Here is a 9433-nt window from a genome sequence, read left to right as displayed (position 1 = left end):
ACTAAAATTTCTTTAGCTCGTTTCAAATTTATATTGTTTGGTAAGTTGCGTTGTTTGTAAGCCAATCATTGGAGTATACATAATGAGTTATTAAAAGTGAAATAAAAATCAGAAAGTAACAGTAAATAATAATGTAGGGTATTTTTTATCTAACAAACAATCTATTAGACATTCAAAGAATGGTAAAAGTCGTAAAAACAATAAAATATCTTTAAAATATGACAATAAACGATGGCAGCACCATCCAGACGGTGAAAGTCCTCTTATTGAAGCGCGAAGGAGTGGTGGTCCTCATATAGCGGGGCAAGAGGGTGCGGCTGTCCAGACGTTTTCTGTCCTGCCGACTAAGATCATGTCTCCAAAGTTATTATTTCTTCTAGGATGTTTAACTTTATTTGCCGGTGAGTACTTGCACTTTCATAATAACACATACTTATAAATTTTTAAAGTAATTTTTGTTTTTCACCCTTTTACGATTTTTTTTACCCCTTTTATCAAACTTACTTCTTCATGAATTGCTTCTCTTCGATTTGTATAGTGACAATAGAATAATGAATTAAAGTTAGAATTTTAATTGAAAAAAGAGAGTTATTTAAGTAAAAATAAAATCATTAATAATTGTTTAATTTATAAATCAATTAATAATTGAATTTCGATCGAACCTACTTTAGAGAACCACTGATGCTTTCCCCTACCGACTTGTTGCCCTGACATTTCCAAGACTTTCTACTTCATCGAGAGAGTTCGGTGACCCTGCAATCTTGTTTTATTCAGTGAAATGATTTTTTCATCATTATAAAATAGTTGTTATTCATATAACACTGATATATTGAATAACTTCTGAGCAATTAACAAAAAAAGTTTTATTATATAGCTGTTTATTATTTCTGTATCGGTAACACTTATTGACAAATTAATTGCTACTTTTTTTGGTTTATTGAACAATTATATTTTTTATTTACTGAGCCTTTGGTTTAATTCAAACATTTACTTAACGTAAAAACTTATTTGTTCATAAGAATTAATTACTCAATTTTTTGTTTTTATTTAGTTTCTATAAGAGCGCAAGATGATGAATCTGGAGACGATCAGAGTCCCAATGCAGAAGAACTTTGTGATAATCGGCCTGGAGATGAATACTTCCGACTAAGCACAGATGGTGATTGTCGCGATGTTGTAAGGTAAGAAAGCAATTACTAATAAAATAGTATCAATTCAATTTTAATTATTTTTTATCGTCACATTAAACAAAAATTAAAAGAAAAAAACTACGATAAATTTATTATAACTATGTAAAATTTATAGATATATATTTGTAAAATTTGGTGTTATTAAATGATGAAAAACTGGTTCGTGAATCATAATAAATTCAGTTTTTTTCAAGGCTATCAAGTGAATTCAAGTAAAATTAAAAATAACAATAAAAAAGTACAAACACGCGATGACGCCTATGGGATGAAATCCTTGAATTATTTTTATTTTTCAATTTTTTGTTTCTTCCTTATAAATATCAGAAATTTAATCTATGAAAGTATCAATTGTACTCATGAATAAATAAATTAAAAATTTTTAATAACAATAAATTTTTTTCCACTCATAAAATTTGAAATAAAAAAATAAATTTTAAACTTTGTATGATAAATTTAACAATACAGGTGCGATAAAGCTAGTGAAATTGGAGTAACTCGATTAGCATCAGTTAAATGTCCAACTGGTTTAGCTTTTGACATCGAACGGCAAACTTGTGACTGGAAAACAAATGTCAAGAATTGTGATCAACTTGAGAGTAAGATTAATCATATTTAAACATAAGACTCAAGACCCTGCGTTTTTGACCCTCTAGGTGTACAAGATCCGGGCTCAAGCAAATCACGTGTCCTAGTGGATTGGCTTTTGACTTGGACAAACAGACCTGCGATTGGAAGGGCAAGGTCACCAACTGTGACAAGCTCGAGAGTAAGTGACGCACGGGGAAACGCTGGACTCATGTTTTATTATCTTTGAGCGACTTTTTTTTTGTTTACCCGTGCAAAAAAAATTCTGATTCAAATTGAATTTAAAATTGAAATTCATATGGAAATAGAAATTAGCACGAAATTTCGTGTAGAAATTTCGATTCTGCTTTAGAATTTTAATAAAGACTTAAGAATATTTTATAGATAAAATTTATCCTAAATAATTTCAAGTCTTTATTAATATTTTTAAGCAAGACCGAAATTTTTACAGGCGTGCTAATTTTTATTTACAAATCAATTTAAAATTTGGATTGATCTCAAAACTAATTCATATTTGTGTCAAAATATGAATTTCAATTTTAAATTCAATTTGAATCAGAATTTTTTTTGCACGGGTAATTATTTTTTTAATTAATCGATCATTAAAAATACGCTCAAAGAGATTGACAGAATTCCGGCACCGTCATAGGCTCACGCCGTAGCACGTCGAATTCGTAGTACTTTTTCATGAAAAAAAAATTCAAGCAGTTTTATCTTTTGTAATATATAAAAACGTCTAAGTCATTTGTGATAATTACTTATTTCTCGACTGCTTGATTTTTTTTTTCATCACATATAAGCTAACAACTAGCTATGTTATTGTTGCTTTCTAATAGTTAATTACATTTTTATTTAACCATTTTAGTGAGATGATGATGATTTTATAATTAATCGCTTTCACACTATCCTAATTTCACTCGCATTATTTTTGCTTAAAACTTTCAATTTTTATAGATTCTCTAGCTGCTTATTCTATTTTGGTTGCTTCTCTTATATTAGATTAACTAACAACTTTTTCTATACACTATCCGCTTTTTACATTTATCCACACAATTAACATACATTTTAAATTATCTTTTGCCGATACTTTTTTCTAATTAATCGAAAAAATATATTTCTTATTTTTTTGTTCATATTTCATTTAAAAAATGTAAACTTTACATCATTTTACTTCAATATTTTTTTCATAAAAAATATAAAAATATTTTTTGTCATATTATATTCAACTTGTATCACTTTTCTCTTTTTCATTGCTACAAAAAAATTGATAAAAAAGCCGTATCAAACTCAAGTAATAAATACTTTTTATCACCCACTACTCTTTGCTGCTCTGTTTTGCTTTTCTGTGTAACAATAAAAAAAATTTTTTAAATAAAATAAAAAAGATCTTGAAAATATTTCCTCTTAAATAACCAGAAAGAGGCAATTAAAAATGAAAGCTTTCTCTTACGACATCTTCCTCAACGCGGGCGTCGTCGTGAGTCGTATGAAATAGTACCCGTTCTACTTGACGTTTTCGACAGAGTCTAAAAAAAAAAGTTTTATTTTATTTATACGGAAAAATTATGTTATACCGCGCAAATACTATTTTGCATCTTAAAAAAAAATTTATTAGAAAATATTGAATGGAATTAAAATAAAGCGCGTTATAAATAAATAAACTAAAATGATAAATTGTTAGAAAATAAATGACAGACACCACACTTACACTTTTTCCTATATAGATAATGTAAAATGAAATAATAATTTATTTAGAGCGTCTAAAGAACCTGTGTGTTATAAGTAGTGTACAGTTAAAGGGCAAAATCGTATGGAGTCGGGTCTTGGATACAATTGCCGTAGTGCAGATTTAATAATTAAATTTTAATACTTAATAATTATTACATGATCTTCACAGAGCCACGTAAAATTCTTCCAATTCTAAAGACCGATGAGCCTATTTGTCCTGAAGGAAAACTTTCCTGTGGTAATGGCGAGTGTGTCGACAAAGAGCTTTTCTGTAATGGAAAACCAGATTGTAAAGATGAGTCCGACGAAAATGCATGTAGTAAGTTATAAAATTATAATTATGAATTTATAAAGCTATACATTTTTTTCTATCACAGTTTTTTAACAAGAAATCAACCAACAGTTTAAAGTTATTAAAATATTTTAACGAAAGACTTCTGACTTGATTTTTGTTAAAAGTAAATAATATACTAAATTTATAGAGTAATATAAAATATAAAATAAGTAACAATTTGTACAACTAGTGAAATTATATTAAACCAGTCCGCCCCGGCTTTGCACGGGTATTTAATAAAAATTCCAACATTAATTATTATATAACATAGCCTATGTTATATAATGTGTAGCTTCCCAACAGTGAAAGAATTTTTTTAATCGGTTCAGTAATTTTGGAGCCTATTCAATGCAAACAAACAAACAATCAAATCTTTCCTCGGGATGCGGTCAACCAGTCAGATCGACAACATTTCGAATTATCAAAACTCTAGAAAATTTAAAATTCAGCTTCATTCAAAGTTTAAAAAATACATTAGCTTAAATAGAATATCAGCCGAAAAACAATTTTGTAAATTATAAAACACCGAACTCTTGAATGTAGATAAACATAAATCTTATATTCCTCAAAAGTTAAAATTAATTTAATTTCGAAAAAGGTTCGTTCCAACGTATATTCATCCGAGTAATGATTCGGCCGAAAATTACTCATCCAAATAACTATATATTTACATTTTTCGGCTAAATGAGTGTTCGTCTGTTCATTCATTTTGGCGTAAAATTTTTCGTTGTTATGTTTTTTAATTTATTGAGACTTTGAGACTTTGAAAGATTCTATTAATATAGCTTCAGTTTTTTCCTCTATTCAACATTACCCGTGTAAAAAAAAATCGTCTTAAAATTGTCGTTTGTTTAAGATCTTAAACGTGACACAAACCAAGACTATTTTAAGACTTTTTTAAGACGCCAAAAAAAAATTCTGAGAGCAGATTTTTGAAATTTGGTTCTCGAATTTGTTATGAAAATTAATTTTTAGACGATTTTATGACTTTCTAACCGCTACATTTTTGAGTACGCTCCTTTTAAATTGAATTTGAAATTGTTGAAAACTTATTATTGGACAATTTTAAGACTTTTTTAAGACGCTTCGTTTTAATGTTCCCGGGCTCTGTCGCTATTAGCTTATTTTAAAATAGTCTCAAAAAAATTTTTTCAAACTTTTGTAAGACTATTTTAAGATTATTTCAAGATTTTTTAAGACTGTTTTAAGATTTTTTTCAAGACTATATCAAGATTTTTTTAAAACTAATTAATATTTTTTTAAGACAATTTTTAGATTATTTTAAAATTATTTTAAAACTCTCTATAATAATTTTCCGGAGCTGTCACTAAAATATCGTCTTATTTTCATAATAAATTCAAGAACTAAAATTTAAAAATCTGCTCTCGGAATTTTTTTTTTGGCATCTTAAAAAAGTCTTAAAATAGCCTTGGTTTGTGTCACGTTTAAGATCTTAAACAAACGACAATTTTAAGACGATTTTTTTACACGCGTATATTTTTCGGAATTTAAAAATTTGTAAAATTAATTAATTTAAATTACATTTTATATTAACTTTTCAAATTCTACACAGAAAGAAAGAAAGTCTTGAGTCAAGCGTAAATTTTCTTAAATCAAGAAAATCTTAAGGAAGATTGAAAATTTCTTGAATAAAGTTAAAATTTCTTGAACGAAGTTAAATTTTTTTAAGCTAAGAAAATTTCTTCCTGCTTCAAAATAACTTCGGTCTTTCTTATAATTTTCTTGGTTCAAGAAATTTTTTTTTTCTGTGTAGTAATTTATTAATTCAGAATGTTGTCAGTCTGACTAATTGACTGCAACTCCTTTCCTCTTTATAATATTAGTACAGATAATGACAACTGATTATTACTTCAATAATAACATTGTAAAATGAGCACATAAAATGAAATTGCCTTTTTCAGCTGTGGAAACGGATCCCAACCGCGCACCAGACTGTGACCCCAGTCAATGTCAACTTCCCGACTGTTACTGTTCCGCTGATGGTACGCGAATTCCTGGAAATATTGAAGTATCACAAGTTCCTCAAATGATAACAATTACCTTCAATGGAGCTGTTAACATTGACAACATCGATCTTTATGAGGAAATTTTCAATGGACAACGTCATAATCCAAACGGTTGCACAATTCGTGGAACATTCTTTGTTTCACACAAATACACAAACTATTCAGCTGTTCAAGATTTGCACAGAAAAGGTAATGAGATATCAATATTCTCATTGACCCACAAAGACGATCCTCAGTATTGGACCCAAGGAAGTTACGATGATTGGCTTGCTGAAATGGCTGGTGCCAGATTGATTATTGAACGTTTCGCAAATATAACTGACGGATCTATTATTGGTGTAAGAGCTCCTTACCTCAGAGTCGGTGGTAACAAACAATTTGAAATGATGGCTGATCAATTTTTCGTTTACGATGCTTCAATTACTGCTTCACTTGGCCGTGTTCCAATCTGGCCGTACACTCTTTACTTCAGAATGCCACACAAATGTAATGGTAACGGTGGTAACTGTCCATCACGATCTCATCCAGTTTGGGAAATGGTTATGAATGAACTTGATCGTCGTGATGACCCAACATTTGATGAATCGCTTCCTGGTTGTCACATGGTGGATTCATGCTCAAACGTTCAAGCTGGTGACCAATTCGGAAGACTACTCAGACATAACTTCAACAGGCATTACAATTCCAACCGTGCTCCTCTTGGTCTTCATTTCCACGCATCTTGGCTTAAGAGTAAAAAAGAATTCAAAGATGAACTTATTAAATTCATTGAAGAAATGTTGACTAAAAATGATGTATATTTTGTTACCATGGTTCAGGTTTGTTAACTTTTATTTTATATTTTTTTTTTTTATTTTACTTGTTTTAATATTGACAATTTATACATTCGAAAATTAAAAAATAATATGCATTTTTAACTTCCCGGTAAGAAAATTGAAAATTTTCAAAAATCGGGAAGTTATTGTTATCAAGTTTTCATCAGATCTTGACGTTTTGAAGTCCTAGGAAGCTACACTGACTATTCCCGTGATGGTGTCTGTATGTCTGTATTAGGGTGTGCCAAAATTCAATTTTCATGAAGAACCTTTTAAAATTGGAATTTTGATTTCCGATTTTAACAGCGGCTGTCTTTGTGCATTTTCTGTGATATTTTGAGGGGAGAGGATTTATTTGATTTTCATAGAATTTTTTAACAGGAGTTTAGTTTGGGTATTTCCGCTGAAATTTCAAATTTTGGCCGGAAGTGCCCAACTAAATCTCCTGTTAAAAATTTTATGAAAATCAAATAAATCGTCTCATCTCAAAAAATCTTGAAAAATGCCTAAATACAGCTCCTGCTAAAAGCGGAACTCAAAATTCCAATTTTAAAAGGTTCTTCATGAAAATTGAATTTTGGCACACCCTAGTCTGTATGTATGTGTGTAAACCTCACATAACTTTTAAACGGCCTGGCCGATTTGATCGCGGTTGATGTCATTTGAAAGGGCTTGACCAAACTTAGATTTTGAATATAATTTGGACCGATTCCGACCGGTAGATTTTGAGGAATTTTAAAAAAACTACAAAAAAAAATTTTTTCAAATCAAGTTTTTTTTTAATAACTTTTAAACGGCTTGATCAATCAATTCCAAAAACTAATCAGCTCTTAAGATTGAAAAACCACGTCGATTGCCATCAAGCCGGTCAAAATCGGTTGATTCGTTCGTAAATTATCGTTGACGAAAGAAATCGAATAAAAGCGTTTTTTTCGAATTACACCGAAACTTCCGGACTTATAAATTTGTGTTTAAAAATGTATCATAGAAAGTTATTGCGGTTTGAAAATTCAAAAAATAGTGTTTTATTAAACTTCTATCAGACTTTTGAGCTCAGAGAACTCAAAACTTCATGAAAATTATATTTTTGAGCTCTTCGAGTTCAAAAAGATAATAAGCGCAATTTTGAGCGCTTAATTACGAAAGTAGTGGAAAGTTGCAAGGATGGTTTTTAGGGTCAACCGTTTTCCTAATTTTTTTATTCTACTTTTTTTTAATATTGACAATTTATACATTTGAAAATTTAAAAATAATATATATTTTTTTTAATATTTAATTATCAGGTTATCAAGTGGATGCAAACCCCTACTGAACTAACAGCAATAAAAGATTTCGCAGACTGGAAAGAAACTTGTGATGAAAAAGGACAACCCTACTGTTCTTTACCAAACGCATGTCCTTTAACCACTCGGGAACTTCCAGGTGAAACTCTTCGTCTCTTTACATGTATGGAGTGCCCCAATAATTACCCTTGGCTCCTTGATCCTACTGGAGATGGATTCAATGCTAATTAAAAAAATTAATTTAGATAAAGATATTATAATTCATTTCAATCGGTCATCAGATAATAAGTCTTGAAAATGTGATCAAACTTTAATAAAAACGTCCTCAAGACTACCTTGTAAATAATATCCACCGACGAACATTCACATCATATTTTTTTTGTTTTATATAGAAAAATAATGTGCAGTAAAAATAAAAAATTTTAATAATGCCATCTATTATTTTATTACTTGAATAGAATAATAAATTTAAGTATGAATATTGTCAAACGTTGGTAAAATGAAAGCAGAGAAATTTCATTGTGAAATAGAATTAAATTAGAGAGTAATGAACATTTTAAGATATTTAAGAAAGAAGATAAAAGTATTCAAAGTACTACAAAATGATATTAAATTAATAAATTAAATAAAACGTTCATATTAAATTTGTAATTTTGGTATGATTTTTTGAAACCTTCATTTCCTGTAGATGTAATTAAATATTTAAGAAAAAAAAAATGTTCTTTAAAACCTTCATAATAAATTAATATAATAAGATTTACACGAAAGTTTTTTTAAGAGGCACAACTATGTGTGACAGCCTAAAAAAAAGGCGATTTTTGGAAATTAAAAAAAAACTACTGTATCAATTGTTTTGAAATTTTAAGGGTATATTTAGACATATTTTGAGAGTACACAATAAAATTTTTGAAGAAAAAAATTAAACATTTTTCGAGTTACTCGCATTCCCCGACGACACTAAAAAAAAAAAGGTTCTCCACTGCTGGAGTGATTCCGGCCTTTTCCGTGGATGAAACGTAAAAAAAAAAAAAATTCTCGTTAAACTAGAAAATATTGTTCCTACGATGACTCACGGTCGAAAAAAAAATATCAAAAATTGACTAAACAGCGGTATTTTAAAAAAAAAAAGTTTAATTTTACCCCAAATTTTGGTCGTTTTTGGCCTGCCAAAATTCGATTTTTGATCAGATCAAAAAACTGGAGGGTCATCGTATGAAGAACTATATACAGAAAATGCAGAAAAAAATTTAGTAGTGATCGGATCATTTGTCTCGGAGTAATCACTCCAGCAAATTTGAAAAACGCGTTTAATGATAAAATGATCCTATTCAAACTGCCGAGCGGCTACTCTTTAAATGGCTGTAACTTAAAATCTATTTAAGATATCGATTTAAAACTTTATTATTTTATTTTCAAAGGCACAACCTATCATAATATGAAAAAAAAAATCGATTTTTTTTTTAATTTTACA

The 9433-nt window shown here is 29.1% G+C and overlaps 1 protein-coding gene and 1 long non-coding RNA gene across 2 annotated transcripts; one reads left to right on the top strand and one right to left on the bottom strand.

Annotated features, from left to right (window-relative positions):
• Window positions 1-255: 255 nt before the first annotated feature.
• Verm (LDLa and CE4_CDA_like_1 domain-containing protein vermiform) lies at window positions 256-8613 on the top strand. Its single transcript, XM_074260142.1, has 6 exons — window positions 256-401; window positions 1052-1181; window positions 1656-1786; window positions 3673-3822; window positions 5760-6682; window positions 7963-8613. The coding sequence occupies exons 1-6, from the start codon at window positions 353-355 to the stop codon at window positions 8191-8193; spliced, it is 1614 nt and encodes a 537-aa protein (XP_074116243.1). The 5' UTR covers window positions 256-352; the 3' UTR covers window positions 8194-8613.
• On the bottom strand, window positions 3001-5891 carry LOC141538584 (uncharacterized). The gene is made up of 4 exons (XR_012481074.1): window positions 5751-5891; window positions 3660-3772; window positions 3226-3301; window positions 3001-3118 (listed from the first exon to the last, which is right to left on the bottom strand). It is a non-coding gene; the product is annotated as an uncharacterized LOC141538584 (long non-coding RNA).
• Window positions 8614-9433: the final 820 nt, after the last annotated feature.

Source organism: Cotesia typhae, unplaced genomic scaffold (genome assembly GCF_013202065.1).
Source record: "Cotesia typhae breed Kobodo isofemale line unplaced genomic scaffold, CoteBio_Ctyphae contig_11, whole genome shotgun sequence".
Classification (NCBI taxonomy): Eukaryota; Metazoa; Arthropoda; class Insecta; order Hymenoptera; family Braconidae; genus Cotesia; species Cotesia typhae.
The sequence above is the reverse complement of the archived record's forward strand: the minus strand, read 5'-3'. Positions and strand labels throughout refer to the sequence as shown.

Excerpts from the sequence above, each read along its gene's own strand:
- Verm (XM_074260142.1), top strand. The coding sequence starts at position 353 with ATGTCTCCAAAGTTATTATTTCTTCTAGGATGTTTAACTTTATTTGCC. Across the intron at positions 1,787-3,672 it reads GAATTGTGATCAACTTGAGA|AGCCACGTAAAATTCTTCCA; the intron begins GTAAGATTAATC and ends TGATCTTCACAG. Across the intron at positions 6,683-7,962 it reads ATTTTGTTACCATGGTTCAG|GTTATCAAGTGGATGCAAAC; the intron begins GTTTGTTAACTT and ends TTTAATTATCAG.